The following is a 19,459-nucleotide window of genomic DNA, read 5'->3' on the forward strand; positions in this document are numbered from 1 at the left end:
TTTAGTCTTAATTCTCACGGAGTGATTAAGTCAACAACAACAATAACATGCCAGTGTATTTCCATAAGTGGGGTCTGGGAGGGGAAGATTTGTTAAGGATAACAATATTTCTCCTACTAAATCTCTAATTTATGTATCTGTAGGATTGCCAACTAGAAGAGAAAATTGGTAGGATGCTTACCCGTAAATTGGTACAGTTGAATTTCTATACACGGTTAAGAACACGTGAATCAATATGATCAAAATAATGAGATAATAAGCAATAACAAGTAATACTATTGAAATGAAATAAGTAAAATTAAGATAAATAGCCTGAGCCTTGGAGAAGCCTTGAGCTAGAGTCACCGGGCAATTATATTGCTAAAGTATTGCAAGCGTAGTCAAATAATATTATGCTAAGAACAATGTAAGTATGATGTTTTGCTATATTCTTTCAGGTGTCCTTTACAATGGAATGAGGATTCCTATTTATACTAGAACTATGGATACATATTCCTTGAATTGCGCCTCATTAATACCGAATATTAATGCTAAGGTAATGATGAGTAATAAGAGACAATAATGATCATTAAAGGCCCGAGGAAGACTCGAGGCCTTGCTGTAATGGATGACCGTTGAACTCTTCAAGACTGGAAGCAACCCTCCGGAGCTTTTCCATTCTGTTGCCTTTGGAGAAGAGATATCACTTCTCCAGGGTCACACAAGCGTCCGGAGTGATCCATTTTTTTGGCGACTCGGGTCTGCTCGTTACCACGCACGTGTCACTCTTTTATTCGTCCATTTGGATCCTACAGATTTTGGCCAATACATAGGACTCTTACGTAATGTAGTTAGAGTTAATATCAGTCTCTTGTGGTGCCTATCTTAACTGTTTGGTTTGTTGTATTAAATGAATAGTGCGTATTAGAATTGGAATAGTACTAGTATTGTTAATGTCACTATGTATAAGAATTGTACTGAATAAGTCGTATGAGTTATTAGTTATACATAGGTTGAAAACACTATCAAATAACGAATTAAAGGCTTAATACATAGTTAGCCCCTTAAACTTGTCAGGACATTCTATTTAGACACTCGAACTAAGCTTTGTTTCAATTGAACACCTCAATTCCTAATAAAGTATTCCAATTAGACAGTTTCGGTTTTAATTTTGGATTTTTTTTGCGTGTGTTTTCATTCGTTTTTAAGTAATTAAGTTAACCACATTAAATATGTTTCCTCCTTTAATTATATGCATTCGCCTCAATAAGCCGTAAAACCCCAGACATTTTCTACCCGAGGTTGATGCGTATAATTAAAAGATATGATATTTTTTTTATGTAGTTAACTTAACTATCTAATAGACAAATAAAAACACACACAAAAAATCTCCAAAATTTGTGTTATCAATTCAAAAACACTTTTATAAATTTATCTAAGATGAGTATATTCCTAGAAATACTTTTAATTTCTCAAAAGTTTGACCAGACAAGCGATTTTCCCAAACAGACTATAAATACGACAATATATACTCATGAGTCCACTGTTATTTGTCCACAATACCCTTTGTAATCTTCTTATGGAAAATAAAGCATGTATTTTACTATAATAGTCATGTTAATTAGTGTTAATCTCAATGAACTAGAAAAATTATTTGGAACACGAGTGGTTAAGGTAAAGGCTAAAACAACAAAAATATTTTCTCTTTCTTAGTAGGCATTTGGTCAGGAAAATTAAATATTTTTTACTTTATTTGGAATTTTAAAGTTGGAGTTGTGTTTGGTTATAGTTTTTGCAAAGAATATTTGGTTGTTTGAATGTATGAAAGTTAAAAAAAAAAGTGAAAACAAATTTTTGAGTGTTTTTCAAATTCTATTTCGCATTTCCATGGCCAAACATTGATTTATGAAAACGTTTTTCTCCCAAAAAAGTGAAAAATTCTTATGGCCAAACGGGTCCTTAGGCCCCATTTGTACATAGATATATAAAAAAAAAATCGCTTTTTTTGAAATTTTGGAGTTGGAGTTGTGTTTGGTCATAATTTTTGAAATTGTAGTTTCTGGTGAAATATAGTTGTAAAAAAGTGAAATTTTTAAAAAATAAATTTTTTGAGTTTTTGATATTCTGAAATATAATTTTAAGTTATATTCAAAATTTTTATGGTCAAACACTAAAAAGTAAAAAAGATTTCAGAATAAAGTAAATAATTTTTACGGCCAAACGCCTAGTTAATATAGCAGAGTGAGCGAGAAAATGTTCGGCCAAGCAGGCATATACTCGTGCGGAGCCTTAAGCTATGTTGTGTCGAGACTCGAGAGTCCAGACAAACACACTTCAAATTCATCTGTTGGCTTCCCCACAATGTAACCAAACACACAACAAAAAACAAGAATTAACCATGGGTGCAATGCGTCCACAGATAAGTGCCGGAAAAGCTAGAGCTTTCTCTCAAATGGGGTTCTTCTCTAACACAGCAAGTACTCTTCCTTCTCTTTCTCTTTTTTATTACTTTCCTTTTACTTTTATGAATTTTTTCTCTCTCTCATCAAAGTTTACACAAATCAGCCCAGTCAGTGCATCTATGGGTGTGTTTGGTATGAAGGTAAATGTTTATCCTTGAAAGTTTTTTCTTGGAAAATGTTTTCTGGGACAATAGGTGAGTATCTTACTTAGTTTCTTGTGTTCGGTACATAAGTAAAAGATACTCCATCCATCCCAATTTAAGTGTCTTAGTTTGGCTAGGCCGAAGTTTAAGAAATAATGATTTTTTTTTGAATCTTTTAGTCTTAAATTAACGATGCATGTAGTCCTTATAATCTGATGGTCTTAAAACCTGCCGTGTAGAATGTTGGAATTGAAAAACTTACTAAATATAGAAAGAGACATTTTTTGGGACAGACCAAAAAGGAAAGTAAGACACTTAAATTGAGGTGGAGGGAGTATTATTCTAAAAGCATTTGTATATAATTTTGATAAATACTGTATGTGGTGGGGTTTGGGGGTAGGGGTGTGGGTAGTCCGGATGGGGGGCTTAGGGGTGGGGGTGGGGTGGAGATGAAGATGAGGTGTTTTGGAGGGTGGGGAGGACACAATCAATGTGGAGTGCCACTCGTGGAACTTGTAATCCCTACTTCTACTAGGAAAGTCATTTTCGTCATTTTTGAGGAACTTGTTTTCCTAGAGAAAATATTTTCAAAAGTTTTGACCAACCGAACATGGGAAATTTTGGAAAACATTTTCTGGAAAGCATTTCCACCATACCGAACACACCCTATATTTCATGTATGTATTTTTAAGTTTTCTTATATGTGTGAGCAGGTGGAGAAAGGGAGAAGAGCATCTACACAATTTTGACCTTGGATCGTTGGGACTCGCTCAATCATATGGGGTATAAAATGGCTTCACTTAGGCCCGTTCATGGCAAGTTGGCTTTGAAATTCTTGAACTGGTTTGTTAAGCAACCTGGTTTGGAGTTCAGTCATATTATTAATATGTATGGCATCACGACCCACATACTCATTAGAGCTAGAATGCATGACTATGTTAAGTCAATTTTGGGGCATTTATCTGACATGGATATTGGGCCAAGTTCTGTTTTTGGTGCTCTAATGGATACATATCGCCTTTGCAGTTCAAACCCTTGTGTTTTTGACCTCTTAATTAGGGTTTATGTGAGAAAAGGTACAATTAAAGATGCTCTTCAGATATTTGATTTGATGAGTTCTCGAGCATTTAAACCGTCGGTTTACACTTGCAATATGCTCCTAGCAGCAATTGGGAAGAAGGGGAATGCTGAGTCCGTCTGGTCGTTTTTCAAAGAAATGCTTGCTAAACGTATTTGCCCTAATGTTGGTACATTCAATATACTTTTACAAGTTCTTTGTGCCAAAGGAAAGGTCGAGAGTGCAAAGTATTTGCTTGCAAAGATGGTAGAGAGTGGTTATAACCCTGATGTGGTTACTTATAATACTTTGCTTAATTGGTTTTGCAAAAAGGGAAGGTATAAAGCAGCTTTAGAACTGATTGATTGCATGAATTCTAAAGGTCTTGAAGCCGATGTTTGTACATACAACATATTTATAGATGACTTGTGCAGGAAGAACAGGAGTGCTAAAGGTTATTTAGTATTGAGGAAGATGAGTAAGAGATTGATTGTTCCAAATCATACTACCTATAATACTCTTATTAACGGGTTTGTGAAAGAGGGGAAGATTGACATTGCAGTGAAGATTTTTCATGAGATGTTGAAGCTGAATCTTTCACCAAATTGTATCACTTTCAATTCTTTGATTGATGGGCAATGTCAAGCAGGCAATCTTAAAGAGGCTCAAGAGATGCTGACTGAAATGGAGACAAGAGGTCTACGGCCCAATGAAGTTAGTTATGGGGCTCTCTTGAATGGTTTCTGCAAGCATGGGATATTGGATTCTGCACGAAATATCGTCAAGAAGATGAAGCGAAACGGATTGTCTATCAATCAGGTTGCATATACAATGTTATTAGAAGGGATATGCAAAACGGGGTCGCTTGGAGAAGTTGTACCGTTACTTGAGGATATGTTTGAGAGTGGTATATGTCTCGATGTTGTTGCATACTCGGTACTTCTGAATGGATTTTGTAAAGCTGGAATGCTAAGTACAGCAATGGAAATATTATGTAGGATGTACAAGTTTGGAGTTTTCCCGAACGATGTAGTATACTCTACTTTGATCTACAACTTTTGCAAACAGCAAAATGTCCTAAAAGCAATGAGAGTCTATGCAATGATGCACAAAACAGGCCATCATCCTGACACTTTCATATGCAACTCACTGATATCTTCTCTTTGTACAGGTGGAAGAGTAAGGGAGGCAGAGGATTTCATGCGTCACATGCATAAGATTGGTCTTGTTCCCAATTCTGTTGCTTTTACTTCTGTTATTGATTGCTATGGAAATGTAGGTGAAGGGTTAAAAGCATTATCCTGGTTTGACGAAATGATTAACTTGGGTAGACAGCCTAGCTTTAACACCTACGCAAGCTTACTAAAGGGAATATGCAGAGGAGGAAACCTTACAGAGGCTCTTGGATTATTTGATAAACTTCGTGGAAGTAGCTGTGCGGCAGATGTTGTTGTCTACAACTCATTGCTGGCTGAGATCTGTAAGTTAGGCCACTTCCACATGGCATTAATCCTTATCGACGAGATGGTTCAGAATAATGTGCTCCCTGATAGTCATACCTACACCAATCTCCTAGCTGGCTTGTGTGGGAAGGATAGGTTGGTGCCTGCGATTCTTCTGTTGGAAAGAGCATTGAGTAGAGGAGACCCCTCGTCAAACCGGGTCATGTATACTTGTATCATTGATGGACTTTTCAAGAGTGGCTTGCCTAAGGTTGCAAGTTACTTCTATGATGAGATGACAAGAAAAGGTCTTACCCCAGATACTGTGGCACTGAATGTGGTGATGGATGGTTACACAAAACATGGACAGATGGATAAGGTGAGTAGTCTCTTTTCTACAATGAGACAGAGAGGTCAAATGCCTTCCTTGGCTACATATAATATTTTATTACGAGGCTACTCGAGACAGAAAAACATATCTGACTGCTCTAAGTTATATCAGTCACTTAGAGAAAAAGGTCTTGGTCCAGATAAATTAACATGCCATTATGTGACCCTTGGACTCTGTGAGTCGAGTCTGCTGGATATTGGGGTTAAATTTATGATAAAGATGATCTCGGGGGGAATAGTGGCAGATAAATTCACATTCAACATGATTATCAGTAAATATTGTGAAAGGGAAGAGGTGAAGAAGGCCCTTGATCTTCTTACTTTAATGACTTCCTTAGGTGTTTCTCCTGATAGAGACACTTACAATTTGATATTTAAGGGACTGAAAAGAACATTGGACTTCCAAAATTCACATCTTCTCTTGCATAAAATGATCGAAGAGGGTTTTGTCCCAATTGACAGACAATACTGCAATTTAATCACTAGTATGTGTAAAGTTGGAGATGTAAAGGGAGCATTCAAACTAAAAGATGAAATGGAGTTGTTAGGTGTTAGTTCCCGTAGTATAGCTGAGGGTGCAATTATAAGGGGGCTTGTGCGTCGTGGGAAGATGGAGGAAGCAATGCTGGTCCTTGAATGTATGCTACGGGTGCATCTACTTCCTACTGTTGCCACATTCACAACTGTTATGCATGGACTTTGCAGAAGTTCTAAGCCCTTCGAGGCCTTAAAATTGAAAGCTACTATGGAGCTTCATGGTGCAAAGCCAGATGTTATTGCTTACAATGTCCTCGTAACAGGCCTTTGTGCTGGTGGATATATTGATGATGCATTTGATCTCTATGAGGAGCTGAAAGAGAAGGGTATGTGTCCCAATATTACAACCTTCACGGTTCTTCTCAATGCATTTTGTTCTGGGAATGATCTTGCAAAGGGTGAAAGCCTTCTAAATGATCTGCAAGAGAGAGGACTGGCAGGTGAATATTCAAATACCCAAGCGTTATGTGAAAGACTGACAATCATGAAGGAAAAGCTAAATGCTTTAAGGAAGAAGAAAAAGAAAATAACCCGCAAGGGTGGCTCAGTTGGTTGAGCATGGGGCTTTCATAATGGAGGTCTTAGGTTCGAAACCCCCTGCCTACGACAGCAGGGGTTTTGCCTTCTGGGTTGAGCTCGTCGCACGGGGCTTGGCTAGTGCGGGTTATCTCTCCTGTGTGGTTTGCGAGCTATTGCACAGGAGCTGGGTTTATCCTGTGCTCACCCGAAGGGTAGCGGCTGCGGGTTCCCATGTCATCAAAAAAGAAGAAAAAGAAAAGAAGATAAGTATTGATATAGAAAGATAACACTGGGAACAGTTATCTAGCTTGCTGGAAATGAGGTCTTCATGAGGGTCTCATGGCTTAAACCAACTTCAATGGTAATCACGTCTATCTGAGACGTCTGCAACTGAAACTTTGGACATTTCTACCATTTGAAGTGTATTTCTATGTTCGGTATCCTTTAAGATATCTGACCTACAAGGTGGATATAAGGATTATTGCAGCTCACAAAGTGGTCTATTGTGTATCTGACACTCTGTCCGAATAGGTATTTGGCATTGCTTGCTTTGTTTATTCTGTTTAATGCACCAGGACTATCTAGTAAGCTTTATCTTCAGTCCTGATCAATTAGTTTGTTTCTGCTGTCTGGTTGTTATTGCTGGGTCTTTATGTTTGGACTCTTTACTTCTGCAGCTTATGTGCTCTACATTGAAGTGCATTTCGTTATCTAGCAAGACGACTAGAGTTGAAGTGTTGCAAATCACATCGAAGCTTTTTTCTTCAATATGTAAGTGTGTATTTCCCTTGCATGACTTTTTTTTTCCCAATTTGAATAAGTATGCTATGGTTAAGAGCAGTATGTTTGTGTTTACCTGATCAGAAAAGAAAAAAGAAAGAGAGAAAAAACAGTATGTTTGGATAAATTCCTCTAGCTTGGCCAAGTGAGATAAAACTTTTAACCTAGGCACACAAGGATGAATTATGTGGATAGTGAATGTTTAAGAATTAGTGAGTGAAAGCCATTGGTTAGGGCAGAAACGACTTCCCACCGTAGCTTGCATTCTTACAAACTCTGAAGTGAAATGGATTTACATATGATTGGGGTCTATTGTACGCAACCTTACCTTGCATTTCTACAAGAGGCTGTTTCCACGGCTCGAACCCGTGACCTCCTGGTCACATGGCAACAACTTTACCAGTTACGCCAAGCAATCATATGCTAGCCTTTGTAACACCTGCATGGGAGCCTTTATACTTGTATTTCAGGACCAAGGCTGCATATGAGGATCTTTTGGCCTTGACTTTCTTCTCCGTCATCCTGTAGTCTACAACAATGAATTCTGTAGGCTGCTTTGGGACATCTCCCTTCATTGGGACAAGTGGTCTTCTTATCACGATGTTCCACAGCTCGTAATCTCTACAGTCAGAAAATCTCTCATTCTTGCTTTCCACCAACTGTAATGTTGTCCATTGTAACGTGGTGGTCAAGTAATAGACTGTCCTTCATTCATAGCAAATGGTGCGCTCATTTTCAAGGATCTATCAAGGTGTTAGCCTAGTATGTGAGAATCTGCTCTAATACCAATTGTTAGTCTGGTGCACCTTAATGACTCAGGAAGGGGGGTTGAGTCATACCTAATTTTCGTCAACTCTTAAAATTTGCCTAACTCGATTATTAAGCATGGTTCTTATGAGTATTTAGTTCAAACGACTAAAATAGTTAAGTGCGGAATAATAAGAACACATGATTTAACGTGGAAAAACACTTGGCTCAAAAGGTGCAAAGATCACGACCAACCCCAGTAGGATTTAACTCCAAACTCCACTAACAAAGTGAACCAAAAATTCAGATTACAAACCCTTGCAATCTAAGACTTAACTCTAAGCCGTGACATCAACAGTCACCCGGCTGCTATACTCCCCTTAAGTCACTCCGACTTGAAACAACAGCAAAATGTTTCTCGCAACAAACAAACAACAACCTAATAGTACTTCTGAGATGATTACAACTCAAATCTTAATACAATTGAACTAGGACTGGACTCAATGTATAAAAACGACGACGTACGGACCAAAATCTTTAGCCTGGTTCTTCACACTCTCAAATGATCAGTTTTCGTACTTCCAAGAACGATAGAGTTGCTTGAATGCTCTAAACTGTTTCTCAATCTCTCAGTTTGTGTGAATGACTGACTCCAGCAAATTACAACAACATACCCAGTGAAATCCCACAATGTGGGGTCTGGGGAGGGTAAAGTGTACGCAGACCTTACCCCTATCTCGGAAGATAGGGAGGCTGTTTCCGGAAGACCCTCGGCACTCCCGCAAATTAGTATACAATATTTTAAAAATTCGCGTTAGTAAGCACATTAAAAAGGAAACTACTTACTTTGGAGATCTTATCAAGTAAGGAAATCGAAATCAAATCAAAGTCCTTTACCGAAAAGAATTCTAAAACCGTGTCTTACCAAAAATAACTCCAAGTCGGTCAACCCATGGAGTCCTTTTACAACTCAAAATACTATGGAAGGTTCTTGTGAATATCCAAAATATATTGCACGAAAGATAATGGAGATATACACATACTCCCTTTGTTTCAATTGGTTTGTCTTATTTTCCTTTTTAGTCTGTTTAAAAAAAAATTCCTCTTTCCATTTTTGGCAACTCTTTAATTCCAACTTTTCACATGGCATGATTAAGACCACAAGATTAAAGGTATTTTGGTACATTCTACATATTTTTAATTTAAGACCACAAGATTCAAAAGTCTTCTTTACTTTCTACTTTCTTAAACTCCGTACCAAGTCAAAACCAGACAAATAAATTGAAACAGAGGGAGTATATTTTCTCATATACTTTTCCTAAAATATCTCAAAGACACAACTATTCTGCTCGTTAGACATAAGCATCAAGGACCTGGTTATTAGCACAATTCCTTCAGAGAGTATATTGTATTTGTTAACATCAAAAACATCAAGACAACAATAGACATTTCTAGTTCCAGCTTGCAAAGAACCGCTGGGGTGCCCTCCTTCTCCAGTCCACAACTTTGTTTGCCATCAATGCTGAATCTAAATTTATCTTTCCACTACCGTTTTCTGGGATATTAAAACAGTGTTTTCCTGCACCTTCTTTAGTCTATTGCCAAGCATCTTAGTCATAATGATACAAATACTTTCCACTAGACTAATCAATCTGTAAAGTTAATTGCCTCCTCCTCCTTCGGTATTCTGGAAATGGAGGAAGCATTAACTCTTCTCAAATTTCCTGAATCATGGAAGTCCGTCATCTCTCTGAGTTTGCCTTTCATTGAAGGATCTGAGCAACATAGCTCTGGCTCACCCAATTCATGTATTAAGTACCTCTTTTTCCCCACCACCGTGTCACCTTCTCTGTGAAATCCGCCGCCCTCGGTCACACGCTTTCAAAACCTTAATGGGTTGGCATTCTTCTTCTCTTGCTAGAATGCAGCATGATCATGCTCACACTTGGCAGGTGATCTGAGGCAAGTCTGGGTTGGAGGATTTGGATCATTTCCACGTTCAAAACTTCAAATCCTCCCTCTCCCAAGCAGTTGATACGAGGAACCTGTCCAACCTTAATCTCAATCTTGAGTCCTCTGCCTTGGACCATGTAAATCTAGGAATGGAAGATTAATATGAGAATTGCTATCAATAAATTCTGAGAATTCCTCCTTTACTCCTGACATCACCCTTGGAGATATATACGTACTGTGTGCATGTAGGAGATTGATAGTTTTTATTATTAAATTCTGCAGAATTTTCTCGGTATGAAAAGCATTAGTAGAGGGATAAAAGTAAGCCATCACGACACGTTCAGTGAACTCAAATTCAGTTTCCGTTGATGTGTACCAACAGCGGTCCCTGAAAGAAAGACTCCAAACTATGTAAACTTAATTTCCCTAAGCAATATTGCATTATTCCTGCTGGTAAGGTTGTCAGGAGGCCAATTGTGAAACATAGGTAAAAGAGTGCCCCTTTGAACTCTCCTAGTCACTTCAGCAATACCGACTAGAAGAAGTACCTACCTGATGCTTAACTTCTTAGTTCCTTTTGCAGTTCTCGGAACTAGCACGATCCAACTGGCAGCAAGATGCAATAGCTTAGCTACAAATGTTGTCCATCCTTGAGTAAGAGTATGCTGAATATTCTTGTTATGATTTGGCTTATGCAGGTACTGTTCTCTGGCAAAACATGAACAATTCCTGCCTCCACCGAACTTTCTGAAGAAGAGATAAGGCATCGTTTCAATTGTCGTTGATCATAATCCTATTCAATAGATCTTTTATCCGTCTTGGTTATTTGTTGGAAACTAAAGTCAGAAATCGCTTTCAGAAATCAAATGCCTTTGCTGCTAGGTGACGGTGATCAGGTATTTGACAGTTTATTGACCTGATATGTCTACTTGTGACAAGCTTTTTCTTGTCACTTCTTTCTCAACACCTCCCTCCACAATAAAAAGGTAGAAATCATATGGAAATGATGTGTGTGGATCATCAGGAAACCATATGGACTCAAATTACCTTTGGATACCGCATTCTCCAGACTTTTCGAAACCAGTTTGTAAACACCATTTAAGAACTGTGAATTTCCACTGTTCTCAATGGTTGTCTCTCTGCTTTTACCTTGGACTGGTCGAAGTCTCGGTGTATTAGATGCTAGAACCCCTGATCCTAAAGGTGATCATTTACGTTCATCTACCCCAGCTCGTACTCCGTTTGCTGGAAGATGAACTCAGTAACAATGGCAGATGACTTCTTCTTAAGGCAGCTCCCTGATATGCTCTGTACCAGAATATCTTTAACATATGTAAATCTAATAATGAAGGCAGGCAGCTGGATGACGGTGTGGATCATCTACTTGCAGCCAGTATCTGAGGCAACTGGAGGAGTCTGGCAGAGAGGTGGAATATGCAGTGCTCATTTCATTTAGCTCATTTTCTTTCAATGGCAGATGCTCGTCGTCTTGTTCTCATGGCAGACAAAAGATGTAACTACTTAATGTAGTTAGAAATAAGGCTTAAGCCCCCTAAACTTGGCCTTTTTTTTTTTCATTTTGGCACCTCAACTAAGTGTTGTTCCTATTGAACCCCACAACTCGTCCTCAAGTGTATCCTCAACTAAGTTGGATTCTGTTTGATAGACACACTTGAGGACGAGTTCAAGGGTTCAATAATAACAACACTTAGTTGGGTGCCAAAATGGAAAAAAGGGCAAGTTTAGGAGGCCGCATATGCATTAAGCCTAGAAATAAACTTGTTTTGGCTTATGTAGTGTTGACAATCAACTGACAAGGTCTAGTTGTCTTTCACCATTTTTATATTTTGTCTCTCCCTAAAATTATGTGTTTATAATTATTAATTTATCTCTCGCTTAAGTAAATTTTGGAAGGTTATAGCAACGTGTTAAACGGAAATGTGCTTTCTCCAGCACAGGATTTCTGAATTACTGAGTATAACATGATTAGTTGCTTGAGTTAGTCTTCAATTAGTAATGATTGGTTGAGTAATGTCTTCAATTATTAATTTTAGTTGTTATGAATTGAATGTAAAGTTGCCAAAATTGTAGTGGCTGGCTTAAGTGTTGTCATAAATAGTAGGTTGATTCTGCAACTTTTAAATTTATATATATAAGAAAAAGGAAATTTACTAGACGCAAAAGGGAAAAATGACCTTAGAGGATATCCTTAGTTCAGTCCCACGCCATGCAATAATCAAAGGCAAAAGGTGTATGAGCTAACAGGACATATGACTAATAATAGGTGCATCCCCCGGCGCGCACACGCAGACACCCGTAGGACTATTTTCATTGTAACAAAAGATTAGTGCGACAAGTATGAACGTCGAATTGCAGGGAACGTAATGATCATAAAATTAAAACGATAAAAATGATGAAAATGTAATGGGCAAAAAGAGTAAGAATCTCATTAGGAGTCCTCTAAGAACTTATTCAAGTACAAAATATATTGTTAGTGCAGATTTTAATGATGATTAATATATTTTGCAGGCACAAAAAGAAAAGAGGACTAAAGTTGCAAGTGAAAAAAAATAAAAAATGAAGGACTCCAAACAAACCCTAATCAAAGAGGGAGCTAGCGACGGAGCATAAGAGAGAAATATTGTATTAATCAATCAATGCATTGACATAAGGAAAGAAGATATCCTTCCCAGTACCAACGGCCAGTCCTATTTAAGGAATCAAAGTGCCAAACGCCCTCAAATCGAGGAAGATCAATCAAAACAAATCTTCAGCCAAGATCGCGCAAGTACTGAGCAAGGAAGTGAAGATTCCAAGTCATTCTAAGATATTGATTGTTGTAAAATACTTCTACATGGAAAGCAATCAATCACAAAAAGCTCTAACCTTATTCTTGGAACTAGGACCAATCAATTCCTCTTTCCAATGATCAATTCTCTTGAGTGGCCATTTCTGTGAAAGAAGCCTAAACGTTTACTTTTCAAGACTATATAAGTAGGCTCAATCGACGAGGACAAATATACTTTCGTCTCAACCTTCTCAAGTTCTTTGCTCTAATTTTCATAAGCATTGTAATTCTGTGAGATTTCCTGTCTAAACAAAAGAGAGGGGAGAGATAAAATATAGTTGGTGAGGCATTGTATCAAAAGATTACGAGAGTTTGAGTGTAGAAGTAGGAGCTCCATTCAAACAAATCATTGTACCAAAACCATTACAAAGAACTGCAGAGAACACCCTTGCAACCAAAGGGGACTGGATTAGGATCTACATTGGATCTGAACTAGTATAATAACATCTGGTGTCATTTACTTTCAGTACTTTGATTTCTGCAGTGTGCTAAGTTACTTTCGAATATAATCTATAGTCGACTACCGATAAATACGACTAATCAAACGAAAAAGTTACAATTCACCCCTCCCCCTTCCCCCTCTTGCACTTCAAGATATTACCGAGCTAGATGCAGGGGTGACTCAATAGAGTCGGTGGCCTATAGCTAAAATTTAAAGGAGGCTTTTATATTTGTTGAGTAAACTTTTAATAGATTTTATTTGATATTTATTCTTATAGCTTCTTAAAATGAAAGGTTAGTTAATTATATTTTCATAATATCATCTTTTTTTTTTCAATTGATAATAAGTCAAACATCTTTATAACAGCACCGTTGGGTTCGAAATTTTTCGGATGTTATATAAAATGATTGTTATACACTTATAACAACATTTGACATTTAACTAATAGTTGGGTGTCATAGGTAAAAAAGATGCATAAAATCTAATTATTTATTTTATAAAGTTATAAAAATAACTAATTATGTAAATTTTAAATCTAAAAGATATGCATACTTCACTAACTAAACATTAAAGAAAGTTAACACAATTTCAATAAATTCATAACTGAAATATATACATTTTTAAGCTCTAAGGAACACATTTTAATCTACTTGAAATTAAATTCTTTCAAGATTGATGGAAGAAATTTATAATTGTAGCTTGTTTCGTAGATTTCAATCTCTTAGTGGTGATATAACAATTGTTTTCCTTTTTGGAAAATTATTTATAAATAAAAATAGAAGACAATGATATTCATAGATTACAAATATGTATTCATATGTAATATTTTGTCATAAATATAGTATATTAAAGTATCAAAGTAAATATTTAGTCAAAATCTCTAAACTTATTATTGGTAATCATATATATTTTATTTTTATAAAGATGGTTGATTAATATATTACCAGAAAAAAAAGATAGGTGTTATATGGGGGGAAATTTTACAAAGAGCGTACTGTTGTAAAGTTGGTTGTTGCTGTTATAGGAAATGTTGTTATAGAGAAGTAAATTATAACATAAAAAAATTGATTCCGAAAAAACTTAGCCGTTATAGAGGGGAGTTGTTATATGCAGATGATGTTATAGAGAGGTCTAAATGTATAGTCAATTCGTGTAATTTTTCGTGAGACATTGTTGAACTTAGATAAAATTTCATTGATTTAGTTTTGAAAACTTTTTTTTAATTCAAACAATTGTTAAACAAACTACTAAAATTATTTTATAAGCAATAGAAACATTTAAAAATAAAAGTAAGACTGGAAAAACAACATTTTGAGGAGTACATAGACAGAAAAACTTTAGATCAAACAACATAATATTTAGCTTTGTTTTTGGCGTTGTAGTCTGTCCTCAAAGCATTATCCAAATAATAAATTGAAATGTATTTTTAGGTTTTTACTGAAATTTCTAGTTGAACAAAAAAACCCGTTCAGGTGAGTCCATGTAGTAAAGAAAATAACCAAACACACTAAAGAAGAAAAGGTTGGAAGCTAACAAAAGAGAAAAAATAGAGAAGAATGAACCAAGCAACCACCTTTAGCGGCGTCCATAAGGTTTTAAACAAACTTCTAAAACAAGTCAAACAGACTTTAAATAGGAGGTCAATGCTTGTCAAACATTCTCTGTTTTTAATTAAGAAAATTACACAATTACTTTAGTTGCTAAGTTAAACTTGTGATCAAATTACACAATTCGCTATTGAGCTACGACACTCACTATTTCAAAGGTGATCAATATTTAGTATTTTCTCCGTTTCATTTTATATGAAAGTGTTTGATTTGACACGAAATTTAGGAAATAAAGAAAGACTTTTGAAACTTGTGATCTAAACAAGCCATAAAAATTTATATGGTTAGAAATAATTTCATTAAGGGTAAAAAACAAACTTAAAGTTAAATTGTTACTAAATATATAAAAGTGTCATTCTTTTTGGGAATGATTAAAAAGGAAAGAATGTCTTATAAATTGGAATGAAGAGAGTATATTTTTATAAAATATAATATTTAATCTGTATATATATATATATATATATATATATATATATGATATAATACTAAGTCCTTAACGAAGAATATTCAAATGAGCAGGCGCGTAGTTGTGATGCTTTCAAATGTATCACCAGAATTTATACGCTACAACTTGTAGCCTATCATTGCCATTTGATTCTTGTGACCATATTGGCTTAGACTGATTATTATTCTTTGCTTAATCACTCAATCCGCCAGCCAATGAGCATACAGAGTAGTTGTGTGGGTCCACATGGTGTGATGTGCGGTCCCACAAAAGGCATCCCTGGAGCCCACCCAAACCCACCACTCTCTCTAATATCTCTCTCTCCTATATATATATATATATATATATATATATATATATATATTTCTCATCTCATCTCATCAATTATATATAAGCATGGAAGGAGGACTAACCCATATTCAATGGGTAATAACTTTTTACTTTTTTATTTTATTTTTAGTCAAATAAATATAAATCCAATTTGAAAGAACCGATTTAACCCTCTGTGCCACTATGAGAAAAACTCATACTCCCTCTCTTTTAAAATATTTGCCTTACTTTTCTCTTCATTTGTTTAAAAAAATATCTCTTTTCTTTTTTAGTAACTCTTTTATTATCCATACTCGATGGGGTAATAACTTTTTACTTCTTTATTAATTTTTAGTCAAATAAATATAAATCTAATTAAAAAGAAGCGATTCATCCAGCTTTGCCACTATGAAAAAAACTCATCCTCCCTCCGTTTCAAATTTAATTAAAAAAAGGCCGACCCGAACCGATCCGATCCGATCCAAAACCTATATCCAATGGGTAATAATCTTTTATTTTAATTTTATTTTTTGTCGAATAAATACAAATTCAATTAAAAAGAATTAATCCAACCTATCCGCCACTAGGAAAAAACTTAGGGGTCGTTTGATACGCGGATTAAATTATCTCGGGATTATAATCCCGAGATTATACGGGACTAATTTATCCCAGTGTGGTAACTCTTACACCTTACTGACATAGAATTGCCAAATTTTAATAAGTTGGCATAAAACAGCCCCCACATACATTTGTTTCCTATTTTCTCTTCCACAATTTCCTCCTCTCTCTTATTTCTAATCCTAAAATCTCTCCAATGTTTCTCTCTCTCTCTTATTTCTTCAATCCATACGTTATTGTTTATCTCTCCTCCACTTTTTCACTCTTTCCTTTTTTTTTTTTCTTTTTTTTAATTGCTCCAAACAAAATAAAAAATCTACCATGATATATTTGTGAAGTACCATGGATACATTCTGTTATATTGTGAAGTACCATATATACATTCTTATATATAATGTGAAGTATCATGTATACATTATAATTATTATACTATTAAACAATGTATAATTATTATGTATAAAAAAGGATAAAAGATAGGAGTTTCTAACCAAATATATTAAAAGATATTCATTACTCTATGTTTTTGGGTTTGGGACCGGGGGTTGGGAGGGGGGGGGGGGGTGAATATATATATATATATATATATAAAAACCAAGTAACCAAAATACCCCGACAAAAAAAAAAGTTACAAAACTACCTTTTACTGCGCTAAAGCAGTTCACGGAAACGGAGCCGTTAACTGCTTTATACTGCGCTAAAGATTTTTTTTTTTTGCATAGCGCAATATATCGCGCATAATCGAAAAAAAAAAATTTGGTAAACTTTTTTTTTTTTTGTTTGAAAAAATTTAGTGTTTTTTCCATACTTTGACCAATGATTAGTCGTGTGTCAAGACTCCGAAAATAATATATATGAACCCGATATCCGTACAATAATGTGGCCCAATACATCAAGGATAATTCGGATAGTCATTTTAGGGGTTAAACGTAAGGTTATTTTAGTCAACTTTATATGTCGAGAAAATTAGTCGGCTTTATTTTCAAAAATTGAAAGGATAAAATTGACATTCACAACTACATTACCTGGGATTTTTACGTTGAAATCTATTGCGTATCATCATCTTATAAGTAAAAAAGAAAATTTCGAGCCAATTTGGGAGAAAATTGAAATTAAATGGGATAAAAGGTGTTTTTTTTAAAAATGGCTCGGCCAAACCGCCTTGGCCGTTTGTCCGCATAGATCTCGAAAAATACGCAAGTTCAAAAAAAAAAAAAAAAAAAAACGCGTCGTCGGACGTCCAAACGCAAAGTTATGACCATCTAAAGTTTGACCACTTTACAACTAGTTTTTCACCTTATTTTTTTAGAATTAGATTTATATTCAAAATAAAGTTATGTCTTGATTAAAAAATAACACGCTTAAATCAAAACCTTAAAAAATAAAACACTTAAACCTTAAACAAAACTTATTAACCCCAAACGACGATCCGAACGTTTACGTATCCTTGATGTATCGAGCCTACGACGTTAAAAAAAATATCAAAGTTCTATATAAAACTTGACGTTTAGTCTTGACACACGCTACTCAAAGTATGGAAAACACTAAATTTTTTCAAACAAAACTTTGCACCTTTTTCAACCCCTAAATGACTATCCGAACGTCTACGTATCCTTGATTTGCTCTACATTATTGTACTAAAAAAAAATTATCAAGTTCTATATAAAATATTTTGGTTTAATTAATCGTTGGTCAAAGTATGGAAAAAACACTAAATTTTTTTTTATTAAAATGACTATCCGAACGTCTACGTATCCTTGATGTATTGGGCCTACATTATGTCAGAAAAAATATCACGTTCTATATAAAATGTTGACGTTTCGGAGTCTTGACACACGACTAATCGTTGGTCAAAGTATGGAAAAACACTAAGTTTTTTCAAACAAAACTTACGGCACCTTTTCAACCCTTAAATGACTATCCGAACGTCTATGTATCCTTGATGTATTGGGCCTACATTATTGTACGTAGAAAAAAATATCAGGTTCTATATAAAATATTAACGTTTTGGAGTCTTGACACACGACTAATCATTGGTCAAAGTATGAAAAAAAACACTAAATTTTTTCACACAAAAAAAAAAAGTTTACCAATTTTTTTTTCCAGTGCTAGCTATAGTGCAGTAAAATACTGCGCTATGCAAAAAAAATAATAATTCTTTAGCGCAGTATAAAGGTAGTTTTGTAACTTTTTTTTTTTGTTGAGGTATTTTGGTTCACTTGGTTTTTTATTGAGCCATTTTTATTCCGGACTCGAAAGTATATTCCCTCCCTTATTTTGAGCCGATAAAATACACAAATAGCTACTCTATGCCATTTTTTTTAGGTTTCATTTGATAAATAAAATATTTGGTTTAAAACATGCCAATTTTATTTAAGGGTATATTTATGTCAATTCCCCATCTTAGAGGTGGAATAAATAATCTCAAGGTTAATGGGATAAGGTGGGATATCCCATCATTAAGTTTGAACTTCATTTTATACTCTGTTTGATAGAAGGTATAAATTAATTCCAGGATAAATTTATATCTTTTACCATTAATTTATTCATTCTACCAAATATGGTACAAAATTGATCCCAAAATTAGTGCTGGGATATCTCACCTTAATCGTGTACCAAACGACTCGTTATAGTTTTGTCACCCACCTCTCTCTCTCTCTACTATTCCTATACTTCTCATCTCACCATTTTTTTCATATTTCCATTTCCAAACTATACTTTATCCACCAATACACGAGTTAATTTTATACATGATTACACAGCTATGAATTTTTTCACCAAAATCACTTAATTATATTTTCTAACATAAAAATCACATAATTTTGCCTTTACTAACGCAAAAAACACATACCATGCCGGAAAATTCTAACTTCCAATGAGTAATTCATTTTTAGTTGAATAAATGCAAAACCAATTAAAGATCCAACCCATCCCACGCGCTATAAAAATACTCAGAGACTCATAGTTATGTGACCCACCACTCTCTCTCTGTACTAATATTCCTTGTCTATATTTTCTCATCTCACCATTTTGTTTTCATATTTCCATTTCTAAACTATATATACCCTCTCTCTCTCACACAATTCTCTCTCTTTGCTGCAACAACACTTAGATTCTCTGAAGAAAAAAATTTCTGACTTTTTTCCGGATTCATGTCGGTATGTGTGCTATCCACCCCTAATTT

At 35.3% G+C, this 19,459-nt stretch overlaps 2 protein-coding genes across 5 annotated transcripts in view; both read left to right on the forward strand.

Moving 5' to 3' along the window:
- LOC132031401 (protein NOI4-like) overlaps positions 1-19,459 on the forward strand; it is an 82,896-nt gene that overhangs the window by 55,855 nt on the left and 7,582 nt on the right. For both annotated transcript variants that reach the window (XM_059421344.1, XM_059421345.1), the window contains exon 2: positions 19,416-19,433. In XM_059421344.1, coding sequence (XP_059277327.1) covers positions 19,428-19,433 — 6 coding nt within the window. In that variant the 5' untranslated portion in view covers positions 19,416-19,427. The remainder of the gene's footprint in view (positions 1-19,415; positions 19,434-19,459) is intronic.
- Positions 2,331-11,927, forward strand: LOC132031398 (pentatricopeptide repeat-containing protein At5g55840). Of its 3 annotated transcripts, XM_059421341.1 has the most exons (5): positions 2,331-2,456; positions 3,298-7,060; positions 7,207-7,300; positions 10,708-10,777; positions 11,365-11,927. In XM_059421341.1, the coding sequence occupies exons 1-2, from the start codon at positions 2,378-2,380 to the stop codon at positions 6,564-6,566; spliced, it is 3,348 nt and encodes a 1,115-aa protein (XP_059277324.1). In that variant the 5' UTR covers positions 2,331-2,377; the 3' UTR covers positions 6,567-7,060; positions 7,207-7,300; positions 10,708-10,777; positions 11,365-11,927. The 3 variants fall into 3 exon arrangements, with proteins under 3 accessions (XP_059277324.1, XP_059277323.1, XP_059277322.1); XM_059421340.1 differs by having other exon boundaries at positions 3,298-7,113; positions 10,708-11,851; XM_059421339.1 differs by having other exon boundaries at positions 10,708-11,851.

This window comes from Lycium ferocissimum, chromosome 9 (genome assembly GCF_029784015.1).
Source record: "Lycium ferocissimum isolate CSIRO_LF1 chromosome 9, AGI_CSIRO_Lferr_CH_V1, whole genome shotgun sequence".
Lineage (NCBI taxonomy): Eukaryota > Viridiplantae > Streptophyta > Magnoliopsida > Solanales > Solanaceae > Lycium > Lycium ferocissimum.